At 41.2% G+C, this 13,546-nt stretch overlaps 2 protein-coding genes across 9 annotated transcripts in view; both read left to right on the forward strand.

Moving 5' to 3' along the window:
• LOC105940793 (protocadherin gamma-C5) overlaps nt 1-13,546 on the forward strand; it is a 315,331-nt gene that overhangs the window by 20,838 nt on the left and 280,947 nt on the right. Inside the window, exon 1 of one of the 8 annotated variants that reach the window (XM_023154774.3) lies at nt 6,800-9,303. The exons of 4 other annotated variants lie outside the window; for them this stretch is intronic. In XM_023154774.3, coding sequence (XP_023010542.3) covers nt 6,913-9,303 — 2,391 coding nt within the window. In that variant the 5' untranslated portion in view covers nt 6,800-6,912. Of the gene's footprint in view, nt 1-6,799; nt 9,304-10,593; nt 13,099-13,546 lie in introns of those variants that run through there. 3 more of the 8 variants (XM_076873949.1, XM_076873892.1, XM_076873947.1) reach the window with 3 other exon arrangements.
• LOC112436166 (protocadherin beta-15-like) lies at nt 2,939-6,424 on the forward strand. Its single transcript, XM_076874026.1, has one exon. It carries the CDS (start codon nt 3,117-3,119, stop codon nt 5,535-5,537), a length of 2,421 nt encoding a protein of 806 aa, XP_076730141.1. The 5' UTR covers nt 2,939-3,116; the 3' UTR covers nt 5,538-6,424.

Raw genomic sequence — 13,546 nt, forward strand, 5'->3', positions numbered from 1 at the left:
ATCTTATGCTAGAGTTTTAATAGATGTGACTGATGTAAATGATAATACACCATTTATATACCTGAAGACACTGTCAAATCCCATACCTGAGAATGTGCCACCTGGTACAGAGGTGGGCATCATTAACGTGCAGGACAGAGACTCTGAATATAATGGACAGGTCCGCTGCTCCATTCAGCAGGGTGTCCCCTTTAAGTTGGTTCCTTCTATTAAAAACTATTATTCTCTGGTGACCACAGGGAAACTGGACCGTGAACTAGTGTCTGATTACAACATTACAATCACTGCCACTGACGAGGGCTCTCCACCACTGTCCTCTTCTAAAAGTGTTCAGTTATCTGTAGCTGACATCAACGACAACCCACCTGTGTTTGATAAGCAGTTGTACAGCGCATATGTGAGTGAGAATAACAAACCTGGCTCCACTTTATGTTCCGTTAGTGCTCGAGACCCCGACTGGAGACAGAACGGTACAGTGGTTTATTCTCTGTTAGCTGGTGAGGTGAACGGTGCCCCGGTGTCCTCCTATCTGTCTGTGAACGGAGACACGGGTGTGATCCATGCTGTGAGGTCGTTTGATTATGAACAGTTCAGGAGTTTTAAAGTCCACGTGATGGCCAGAGACAACGGTTCTCCTCCACTCAGCAGCAACGTGACCGTGAGTGTGTTCATCTCAGATGTGAATGACAACTCTCCTCAGATCCTGTATCCCTCCCTGGAGGGCAACTCCTTCATGACCGAGCTGGTCCCCAAAGCTGCACACGGAGGCTCTCTGGTGTCCAAAGTGATCGCGGTGGACGCGGACTCTGGACAGAACGCCTGGCTGTCCTATCATATATTCAAATCCACTGATCCGGGACTTTTTACCATTGGTGTCCACAGCGGAGAGATCAGGACACAGCGAGACATTTCTGAATCTGACAGCATGAAACAGAACCTTGTAGTGGCAGTGAAAGATAACGGACAGCCCTCTCTGTCTGCCACCTGTTCCATGTATTTACTAATTTCTGATAACTTGGCGGAGGTGCCAGAACTGAAAGATCTGTCTTATGATGAGAAGAATTCCAAACTGACCTCTTATCTGATCATCGCGCTGGTGTCTATGTCTACGTTTTTTCTGACTTTCATCATCATCATCCTGGGTTTGAGGTTTTGTCGCAGGAGAAAGCCCAGACTGTTGTTTGATGGAGCAGTTGCCATCCCCAGTGGTTATCTCCCTCCTAATTACGCAGATGTTGATGGCACAGGAACTTTACGCAGCACTTACAATTATGATGCATACCTGACCACAGGTTCAAGAACCAGTGACTTTAAGTTTGTGACATCATACAATGACAACACGCTGCCTGCTGACCAGACTCTGAAGAAAAGTCCATCAGACTTTGCTGATGCGTTTGAAGATCTCGAAACTCCAATAGAGGTAGGATGCTGAAATAACTGGGTTATCAAAATCGCAGTGTTTTGTTATGTCTTTAAGTTTTTACATTTATAGTATTGTCTTTGAAGTCCATCAGATTTTGCTGATGCATTTGAAGAATCAGATGCGTCTCTAGAGGTATGACTTACTTACTGGCGTTAAATTTATAAATCTGTTGGGGATAAATTTGCACCTTAACCAATCAAACTTTCTTGTATAGATATTCGGAATCTTTTTTAGGTTTTTAATTCCATATATTTTATTTCATTTAATATTAATGAAAGCAGTCATATTGTAGTCAGATACTGCCTTAGTAGAAACAGTGTCCTTAAATCTATTTTTATGTCACTATAATGCATTTTAATTTTCTCTTCTGAACTATGAACTTCAGCACGTGTATTAGAAGCTGCAATTCATTACACAATAGAAAGATTTAGGGGAATGATAATTAAGAAAAAAACATTCGGCTATAGAAATGGAAAAAGAATTGACTTTATTTGTCAGGTTTTACTTTTTCCAAGTCCAGAATTAGAAATGAACTTTTCCCATTTCAAAAGATGTATTAACCATATAATGCCAGAGAGAGACTCCAAAGTGATGGAGTCTTTCTCTGGCATTATACTGTTAATAGAAGTTAGTAATAGATATCAAAAGCACAAAATTCTATGCAGAAGATATTGCTGATATATGAACTATCATAATTCAGATTGACATGTTAAAGTTCAAATTGCTGTTTGTTTGGTTTTCTTAGGTTCTTAACTCAACAAATTAAAAAACAACAAAGTAACAAACACTCACCTTTCCATGGACTTCATAACCTTCCACCAGGTTGAAAAAGTGTCATCACCCTGTCCTTTAGAGATTCACTTACAGTACAAGAATGCTTGTTGTTTTTAAAATCTACGGTATTATTCAGATGGTAATTCTCAATAGTAATCATGGGTTATTTCCTTTCCAATGAGGTTACATTTGCCCGTACTGATAAATGGACCCTCACGAATTAGGAAAACACTTGATTAAGCTCAATATTGTCATTCATTTTATTTCTCTGATGAATATTTGCCCTGGCTTGTGATTTGTGGATGATATTTAAAGCTTCTTAAGTTGATTTTTCATGTTTTTATACTTCTTACTCTACCCGAAGATTAGTGCTTATGTTTGTATTTACTTTACTTATGCATTTTCCATTTTTTTAGGGAGAATGCGCACCAGTGAAATGGTAATTGAACGTGGACGTTACTGGGACTACTAATTTTCTTTAGTAATTAATGTTTTTACCAGTCGAAAAATGTTGCCTACCCAGATCGGTATTAAAATATAAATTGACAATACATTTAGCTGTAACCCCCCCCCCCCCCCTTTTTTTTTTTTAAGAAGTGTGCTGTGTGTGCTGTGGTCATAAAGGAAATCAATGCGTTGTCTGCAAGTTAAATATTTCACGTGCAGACAACGCATATGAACTCAGAGGGTCGCTGTTTACCAGCAGTGGAAACATACCTCCATCCATAGCTCTTGGTTTGTTAGTGTTAATGCAGTCTTGTCATTGTCAAACTGTCCCTTTGGGTGTGCTTTTGTCCACCATTCTCTGGAAATATTTTCGATTATAACTGATGTGAAAAGAGCGCACTTGTTGTCGCACTGATACAGTTTGGACTGTTAAACATTTTCGAGTGTTTTTCTTTGTATTTTTTGTCCAAAGATGGCACACAGTAGAAATTCGGTGGCGGGCCTGCTATACAGCTTTGCTTTCTTTCTTCAATCCTTTCTCTTCGGCTATGGAGATGTGAGCTATTCTTTTCCCGAGGAAATGAAGACCGGATCTGTCATAGGAAATGTAGCAAGGGACCTCGGACTGAACGTGGGGGAATTATCTGTTCGAAAGGCCCGCATTGACAGCGATCTGAACCGTAAACGGTATTGTGACATAAATCCAAGCACTGGCGATTTAATTGTAGCTGAGAGGATTGATAGAGAGGCTCTTTGTGGCGAAAAGGCATCTTGCATCCTCAAATCTGAATTGGTCTTAGAGGCGCCACTTGTGTTACATCGAATTTCATTACAAATACAAGATATCAATGACAATCAACCTGCTTTTGCGAAAGACGAAATAAAAATAGAAATCAATGAATTGGCTGTAAAGGGATCCCGTTTCCGTATTTTGGAAGCACACGATCTCGATATTGGACAAAACGCTGTTCAAAGATATGTGTTGCAGACTAACAGTTATCTAGTGCTGAAAATGCAGACTAAATTAGATGGAGGCAGATTTGCTGAACTAGTGTTGCAAAAGGAATTGGATCGCGAGGAACAGCGGGAATTCCGATTACTGCTTACTGCATTGGATGGGGGCAGTCCTAAAAGAAGTGGCACGACTACCGTGCATGTAATTGTCTTAGACGCTAACGATAACGCTCCGGTTTTTAGTCAACCTGTGTATAAAGCCAGTCTTCCTGAAAATTCTCCTTTATATACTGTAGTGGTTAAAGTGGCTGCAACTGATGCAGATGAAGGTCTAAATGGTAAGGTGACTTATGAGCTAAGTCGTATATCAGAGACTGGCAGAAGAGCATTTGATTTAAATCACATCACAGGAGAAATAAAGGTAATCGGACCTTTGGATTTTGAAGAAGAGTCCGTTTATGAAATGCGTGTAGATGCTAAAGACGGATATGGTCTTACCTCAGACTCAAAAGTAATAATTGAGCTGTCAGATGTAAATGACAACCCACCTGGGATTAGTTTAAAATCACTATCTAACTCCATACCCGAGAACGCGTCACCTGGTACAGAGGTGGGAATCATTAACGTGCAGGACAAAGACTCTGGGAATAACGGACAGGTCCGCTGCTCCATCCAGCAGGGTGTCCCCTTTAAGTTGGTTCCGTCTATTAAAAACTATTATTCTCTGGTCACCACGGGACAACTGGACCGCGAACTAGTGTCCGATTACAACATTACAATCACTGCCACTGACGAGGGCTCTCCACCTCTGTCCTCTTCTAAAAGTGTTCAGTTATCTGTAGCTGACATCAACGACAACCCACCTGTGTTCGAGGAACAGTCGTACAGCGCATATGTGAGTGAGAATAACAAACCGGGCTCCACTTTATGTTCCGTTAGTGCTCGAGACCCCGACTGGAGACAGAACGGTACAGTGGTTTATTCTCTGTTAGCTGGTGAGGTGAACGGTGCCCCGGTGTCCTCCTATCTGTCTGTGAACGGAGACACGGGTGTGATCCACGCTGTGAGGTCGTTTGATTATGAACAGTTCAGGAGTTTTAAAGTCCACGTGATGGCCAGAGACAATGGTTCTCCTCCACTCAGCAGCAACGTGACCGTGAGTGTGTTCATCTCAGATGTGAATGACAACTCTCCTCAGATCCTGTATCCCTCCCTGGAGGGCAACTCCTTCATGACCGAGCTGGTCCCCAAAGCTGCACACGGAGGCTCTCTGGTGTCCAAAGTGATCGCGGTGGACGCAGACTCAGGACAGAACGCCTGGCTGTCCTATCAAATAGTCAAATCCACTGATCCGGGACTTTTTACCATTGGTGTCCACAGCGGAGAGATCAGGACACAGCGAGACATTTCTGAATCTGACAGCATGAAACAGAACCTTGTAGTGGCAGTGAAAGATAACGGACAGCCCTCTCTGTCTGCCACCTGTTCCATGTATTTACTTATTTCTGATAACTTGGCTGAGGTGCCAGAACTGAAGGATCTGTCTTATAATGAGAGCAATTCCAAACTGACCTCTTATCTGATCATCGCGCTGGTGTCTGTGTCCACGTTTTTTCTGACTTTCATCATCATCATCCTGGGTTTGAGGTTTTGTCGCAGGAGAAAGCCCAGACTGTTGTTTGACGGAGCAGTGGCCATCCCCAGCGGTTATCTCCCTCCTAATTACGCAGATGTTGATGGCACAGGAACTTTACACAGCGCTTACAATTATGATGCGTACCTGACCACAGGTTCAAGAACCAGTGACTTTAAGTTTGTGACATCGTACAATGACAACACGCTGCCTGCTGACCAGACTCTGAAGAAAAGTCCATCAGACTTTGCTGAAATGTTTGATAATCCAGATGAGTCTGTAGAGGTAGGACATGTTTTTTTTTAAATAATCTAATTTAACGTTGCAGTGTAATGTTATGCACTTCAGCTACTTTCTTCTCAGTTTTTAAACCTTTTAGAGGTGTTGATTCATAGGAAGGCATTCACTGGCACGCATTTTCTTGATATTCCTTTTTTTGGCACAGCCCTTTTGAAGTGACTGATGTGCACGTTTTGTTTCCAAATGTCACTAGTTATGCAGTTATTTTACTGGCTTTTGCCATTTTAAAAAGATATTAAATGATTAAAAAATATTTTACGATTATTACTTGTCTGCAACTTGTTGAATTATAACTTTAGTCATGTTTAAGTGAAAATTGTCAGTCATCACAAATTGACATTCTGAAATACTGAGTGGTCAATAACATTTATCAATTTAATTATCAGTTAATTCTCTGTAGGACAGTGTGCCTAATAAGTCCATTGCTTGCTGTTAGATGTGAAGTTCCACTAGTCAGTTTGATATTTTGAATGTAATTCGTGTAATCACGAGCTCGTTAAACTTGTACTTATGCTACAGATGAAATGTTTTAAAAAATAATTTTAGTACATTTATAGAAACTGTTGTTAAGTGATGTTTACTAACTACGTTTAACACACGGCACATTTACTTAATTAATGGAAAAATAAACAAATTCTCTCTCAAATTTCAAGACCACTTAGAATATTGATTAATTTTGTCCGTGTAAATTGTGTGTCTACTGCAAACGCCTATTAGAGGTTGTAGTTCCAGGCGTTTTTTAATCATCAAACAATAGACTAAATGAAATTATTATTCTTTTATTCTTCGTTAAAAATTTCTTTCACTCATTTTCTATGCCCTATGATTAAACACCCTGTTTTTTTCTTTTGCGGGACTTTAGATTCTCCAATAAATATTTGTTTTTTAAAAATATAGAACTAGTGTTATTTTAATGTGTTTTTAGAAAAGTCCATCATGTTGTCACTTTTAGAAAATTTAAATGAGGGAAGTATGTATGTCTTTTCTTCACCCTTTAAGCGCTGTCTGTGGTGCTGAATGAAACTTTGTGCTTTTTTGTACTTTAACACAAAATCAAAGTCCAAACTTGCAGGAAAAATCGGTTTCTTTTGTGAATTAAAATTGGCAACAAAACGATTACGGTGGTCGTTGTGGCTGTAACTGTGGCATTTTATACTAGCTTATAACATGTTTATTTGTAATATCTCAAATTAACTCACAGCGTCGCTGCTCACTAGCAGATGTGAAGAGGTTCAATTCCCCACCCACTACCAACGAAGATATTAGTCTAAAACTAGAGCTACCATTGTTGTAGTCGCGGTATACGCTGTTTTGTTATTACTTTGTGTAATATTCCCAGCGGAAGGGGCATTTTTGTATTCGTGTCATTTTGGGTGAAAAAATGGCCCTAAAAAGACAAGCCTCGCTCTGTTTTGTGTTCGGTTTTGCTCTGTTTTTCGAGATAACCGCTGCGGACCTCAGCTATTCTGCACCGGAGGAGATGAGACCGGGATCCATTGTTGGGAATATTGCCAAGGATCTCGGCCTGGAAGTAGCAAAATTGTTCACTCGTAAAGCCCGGATTGATACAGAGGAAAACTACCAGCATTACTGCGACATTGACCTCAAGACTGGAAATTTTGTCATCAGGGAGAAGATTGACAGGGAGGAGCTGTGCGGGGAGAGGCTTTCGTGCATGCTTAAATTTGAATTAGTCGTGGAGAGCCCTTTGGAGCTGCACCGTATTTCACTGCTTATTCTGGATGTAAACGACAATTCACCAGTTTTCCCCAAAGATACAGTTAAGTTGGAAATAAGAGAATCAGCAGTTAAAGGAGCTCGATACCGCGTCAATGAAGCACATGATGTAGATATTGGGCAGAACGCAGTCAAAGAATACAGTTTACAAAAGAATGACCATTTTGTTTTATCTGTTCGAGAAGATGCTGATGGGACTAAGAGCATCGAGCTGGTGCTAGATAAAGAGCTAGACCGCGAAAAGGAGCACGATTTAAATTTCATCCTGACTGCAGTCGATGGTGGAAATCCACAGAGGTCAGGAAGTGCCGTTATACACGTTACTGTGTTGGATGCTAACGATAACGCGCCAGTGTTTGACCAGGCCGTTTACAAAGCCAATCTACCTGAAAATTCAAATCTTAACACTTTAGTTGTAATTGTAAGCGCAACTGATGCAGATGAAGGAGTGAACGGAGAGGTGTCGTACGAATTTAATCGCATCACAGAAAGAGCTAAAAGGGTTTTTTCACTGGACAGTAAAACAGGAGAGATAAAGGTCACAGGAATGCTTGATTTTGAGACAAATTCAAAATATGAGATGCGTATAGAGGCCAAAGATGGTTATGGGCTTTCATCCGACGCTAAAGTAATGATCGATATCACCGATGTTAATGACAATGCACCAGTAATATATATAAAGTCACTAATGAACCCCCCTGCAGAGAACGTGCCGCCTGGTACAGAGGTGGGCATCATTAACGTGCAGGACAAAGACTCTGAGAATAATGGACAGGTCCGCTGCTCCATCCAGCAGGGTGTCCCCTTTAAGTTGGTTCCTTCTATTAAAAACTATTATTCTCTGGTGAGCACAGGACAACTAGACCGCGAACTAGTGTCTGATTACAACATTACAATCACTGCCACTGACGAGGGCTCTCCACCTCTGTCCTCTTCTAAAAGTGTTCAGTTATCTGTAGCTGACATCAACGACAACCCACCTGTGTTTGAGGAACAATCGTACAGCGCATATGTGAGTGAGAATAACAAACCTGGCTCCACTTTATGTTCCGTTAGTGCTCGAGACCCCGACTGGAGACAGAACGGTACAGTGGTTTATTCTCTGTTAGCTGGTGAGGTGAACGGTGCCCCGGTGTCCTCGTATCTGTCTGTGAACGGAGACACGGGTGTGATCCACTCTGTGAGGTCGTTTGATTATGAACAGTTCAGGAGCTTCAAAGTCCACGTGATGGCCAGAGACAATGGTTCTCCTCCTCTCAGCAGCAACGTGACCGTGAGTGTGTTCATCTCAGATGTGAATGACAACTCTCCTCAGATCCTGTACCCCTCCCCGGAGGGCAACTCCTTCATGACCGAGCTGGTCCCCAAAGCTGCACACGGAGGCTCTCTGGTGTCCAAAGTAATCGCGGTGGACGCGGACTCCGGACAGAACGCTTGGCTGTCCTATCAAATAGTCAAATCCACTGATCCGGGACTTTTTACTATTGGTGTCCACAGCGGAGAGATCAGGACACAGCGGGACATTTCTGAATCTGACAGCATGAAACAGAACCTTGTAGTGGCAGTGAAAGATAACGGACAGCCCTCTCTGTCTGCCACCTGTTCCATGTATTTACTTATTTCTGATAACTTGGCTGAGGTGCCAGAACTGAAGGATCTGTCTTATAATGAGAGCAATTCCAAACTGACCTCTTATCTGATCATCGCGCTGGTGTCTGTGTCTACGTTTTTTCTGACTTTCATCATCATCATCCTGGGTTTGAGGTTTTGTCGCAGGAGAAAGCCCAGACTGTTGTTTGACGGAGCAGTTGCCATCCCCAGCGGTTATCTCCCTCCTAATTACGCAGATGTTGATGGCACAGGAACTTTACGCAGCACTTACAATTATGACGCGTACCTGACCACGGGATCTAGAACCAGTGACTTTAAGTTTGTGACATCGTACAATGACAACACGCTGCCTGCTGACCAGACTCTGAAGAAAAGTCCATCAGACTTTGCTGAAATGTTTGATAATCCAGATGAGTCTGTAGAGGTAGGACATGTTTTTTTTTTTTTTTTAAATAATCTAATTTAACGTTGCAGTGTAATGTTATGCACTTCAGCTACTTTCTTCTCAGTTTTTAAACCTTTTAGAGGTGTTGATTCATAGGAAGGCATTCACTGGCACGCATTTTCTTGATATTCCTTTTTTTTGGCACAGCCCTTTTGAAGTGACTGATGTGCACGTTTTGTTTCCAAATGTCACTAGTTATGCAGTTATTTTACTGGCTTTTGCCATTTTAAAAAGATATTAAATGATTAAAAAATATTTTACGATTATTACTTGTCTGCAACTTGTTGAATTATAACTTTAGTCATGTTTAAGTGAAAATTGTCAGTCATCACAAATTGACATTCTGAAATACTGAGTGGTCAATAACATTTATCAATTTAATTATCAGTTAATTCTCTGTAGGACAGTGTGCCTAATAAGTCCATTGCTTGCTGTTAGATGTGAAGTTCCACTAGTCAGTTTGATATTTTGAATGTAATTCGTGTAATCACGAGCTCGTTAAACTTGTACTTATGCTACAGATAAAATGTTTTTAAAAATAATTTTAGTACATTTATAGAAACTGTTGTTAAGTGATGTTTACTAACTACGTTTAACACACGTCACATTTACTTAATTAATGGAAAAATAAACAAATTCTCTCTCTAATTTCAAGACCACTTAGAATATTGATTAATTTTGTCCGTGTAAATTGTGTGTCTACTGCAAACGCCTATTAGATGTTGTAGTTCCAGGCGTTTTTTAATCATCAAACAATAGACTAAATGAAATTATTATTCTTTTATTCTTCGTTAAAAATTTCTTTCACTCATTTTCTGTGCCTTATGATTAAACATCCTGTTTTTTTCTTTTGCGGGACTTTAGATTCTCCAATAAATATTTGCTTTTTAAAAATATAGGACTAGTGTTATTTTAATGTGTTTTTAGAAAAGTCCATCATGTTGTCACTTTCAGAAAATTTAAATGAGGGAAGTATGTATGTCTTTTCCTCACCCTTGAAGCGCTGTCTGTGGTGCTGAATGAAACTTTGTGCTTTTTTGTACTTTAACACAAAATCAAAGTCCAAACTTGCAGGAAAAATCGGTTTCTTTTGTGAATTAAAATTGGCAACAAAACGATTACGGTGGTCGTTGTGGCTGTAACTGTGGCATTTTATACTAGCTTATAACATGTTTATTTGTAATATCTCAAATTAACTCACAGCGTCGCTGCTCACTAGCAGATGTGAAGAGGTTCAATTCCCCACCCACTACCAACGAAGATATTAGTCTAAAACTAGAGCTACCATTGTTGTAGTCGCGGTATACGCTGTTTTGTTATTACTTTGTGTAATATTCCCAGCGGAAGGGGCATTTTTGTATTCGTGTCATTTTGGGTGAAAAAATGGCCCTAAAAAGACAAGCCTCGCTCTGTTTTGTGTTCGGTTTTGCTCTGTTTTTCGAGATAACCGCTGCGGACCTAAGCTATTCTGCACCGGAGGAGATGAGACCGGGATCCATTGTTGGGAATATTGCCAAGGATCTCGGCCTGGAAGTAGCAAAATTGTTCACTCGTAAAGCCCGGATTGATACAGAGGAAAACTACCAGCATTACTGCGACATTGACCTCAAGACTGGAAATTTTGTCATCAGGGAGAAGATTGACAGGGAGGAGCTGTGCGGGGAGAGGCTTTCGTGCATGCTTAAATTTGAATTAGTCGTGGAGAGCCCTTTGGAGCTGCACCGTATTTCACTGCTTATTCTGGATGTAAACGACAATTCACCAGTTTTCCCCAAAGATACAGTTAAGTTGGAAATAAGAGAATCAGCAGATAAAGGAGCTCGATACCGCGTCAATGAAGCACATGATGTAGATATTGGGCAGAACGCAGTCAAAGAATACAGTTTACAAAAGAATGACCATTTTGTTTTATCTGTTCGAGAAGATGCTGATGGGACTAAGAGCATCGAGCTGGTGCTAGATAAAGAGCTAGACCGCGAAAAGGAGCACGATTTAAATTTCATCCTGACTGCAGTCGATGGTGGAAATCCACAGAGGTCAGGAAGTGCCGTTATACACGTTACTGTGTTGGATGCTAACGATAACGCGCCAGTGTTTGACCAGGCCGTTTACAAAGCCAATCTACCTGAAGATTCAAATCTTAACACTTTAGTTGTAATTGTAAGCGCAACTGATGCAGATGAAGGAGTGAACGGAGAGGTGTCGTACGAATTTAATCGCATCACAGAAAAAGCTAAAAGGGTTTTTTCACTGGACAGTAAAACAGGAGAGATAAAGGTCACAGGAATGCTTGATTTTGAGACAAATTCAAAATATGAGATGCGTATAGAGGCCAAAGATGGTTATGGGCTTTCATCCGACGCTAAAGTAATGATCGATATCACCGATGTTAATGACAATGCACCAGTAATATATATAAAGTCACTAATGAACCCCCCTGCAGAGAACGTGCCGCCTGGTACAGAAGTGGGCATCATTAACGTGCAGGACAAAGACTCTGAGTATAACGGACAGGTCCGCTGCTCCATCCAGCAGGGTGTCCCCTTTAAGTTGGTTCCGTCTATTAAAAACTATTATTCTCTGGTGACCACAGGACAACTAGACCGCGAACTAGTGTCTGATTACAACATTACAATCACTGCCACTGACGAGGGCTCTCCACCTCTGTCCTCTTCTAAATGTGTTCAGTTATCTGTAGCTGACATCAACGACAACCCACCTGTGTTTGAGGAACAGTCGTACAGCGCATATGTGAGTGAGAATAACAAACCTGGCTCCACTTTATGTTCCGTTAGTGCTCGAGACCCCGACTGGAGACAGAACGGTACAGTGGTTTATTCTCTGTTAGCTAGTGAGGTGAACGGTGCCCCGGTGTCCTCCTATCTGTCTGTGAACGGAGACACGGGTGTGATCCACGCTGTGAGGTCGTTTGATTATGAACAGTTCAGGAGCTTCAAAGTCCACGTGATGGCCAGAGACAACGGTTCTCCTCCTCTAAGCAACAACGTGACCGTGAGTGTGTTCATCTCAGATGTGAATGACAACTCTCCTCAGATCCTGTACCCCTCCCCGGAGGGCAACTCCTTCATGACCGAGCTGGTCCCCAAAGTTGCACACGGAGGCTCTCTGGTGTCCAAAGTGATCGCGGTGGACGCTGACTCCGGACAGAACGCCTGGCTGTCCTATCAAATAGTCAAATCCACTGATCCGGGACTTTTTACTATTGGTGTCCACAGCGGAGAGATCAGGACACAGCGGGACATTTCTGAATCTGACAGCACGAAACAGAACCTTGTAGTGGCAGTGAAAGATAACGGACAGCCCTCTCTGTCTGCCACCTGTTCCATGTATTTACTCATTTCTGATAACTTGGCTGAGGTACCAGAACTGAAGGATCTGTCTTATAATGAGAGCAATTCCAAACTGACCTCTTATCTGATCATCGCGTTGGTGTCTGTGTCCACATTTTTCCTGACTTTCATCATCATCATCCTGGGTTTGAGGTTTTGTCGCAGGAGAAAGCCAAGATTGTTGTTTGATGGAGCAGTTGCCATCCCCAGTGGTTATCTCCCTCCTAATTACGCAGATGTTGATGGCACAGGAACTTTACGCAGCACTTACAATTATGACGCGTACCTGACCACAGGTTCAAGAACCAGTGATTTTAAGTTTGTGACATCATACAATGACAACACGCTGCCCGCTGATCAGACTCTGAAGAAAAGTCCATCAGATTTTCTCGAGGCGTTTGGGGAGTCGGACGACCCTCCCCAGGTAAGAAAAGACTGAAATAAGCTTCTTTTTGAGAAACGTGTGATGTCAATCTCTACATGATATTTGCCAATTTCGAGCAACCGTCTATTTCAGTTACATTTTTTTAAATGCTATTATATCAAATGTTCTTAACTAACATTCATCAAAGGCAAATGTTTAGTTAACACCCCATTCACAATTAACTTGCCAGAACATATTGTCAGAAAATACTCAACGATTATTATTATATTTTTAATCTTCTTATCTATCAGATCAGTTTTCTTTTAGATGTTGTTGCTCCAGTGGCATCAATTTACTGTTTTATCTAATAACTTAGTATGTTATATGTCAATTAGAAATAGTGGAATTATATTGTTTTGTCTTCCTAATATTTTTCTCATTGAAAGATGAAAAAGTTGAACTGTCTACTTACTTTTTAGAACCCCATCCCTTCTTTAAGACGTTACTT

This window comes from Maylandia zebra, linkage group LG2 (assembly GCF_041146795.1).
Source record: "Maylandia zebra isolate NMK-2024a linkage group LG2, Mzebra_GT3a, whole genome shotgun sequence".
NCBI classification, from domain to species: Eukaryota; Metazoa; Chordata; class Actinopteri; order Cichliformes; family Cichlidae; genus Maylandia; species Maylandia zebra.

What these genes read in the sequence shown, in the direction of transcription:
- LOC112436166 (XM_076874026.1), top strand. Translation starts at nt 3,117, where the DNA reads ATGGCACACAGTAGAAATTCGGTGGCGGGCCTGCTATACAGCTTTGCT.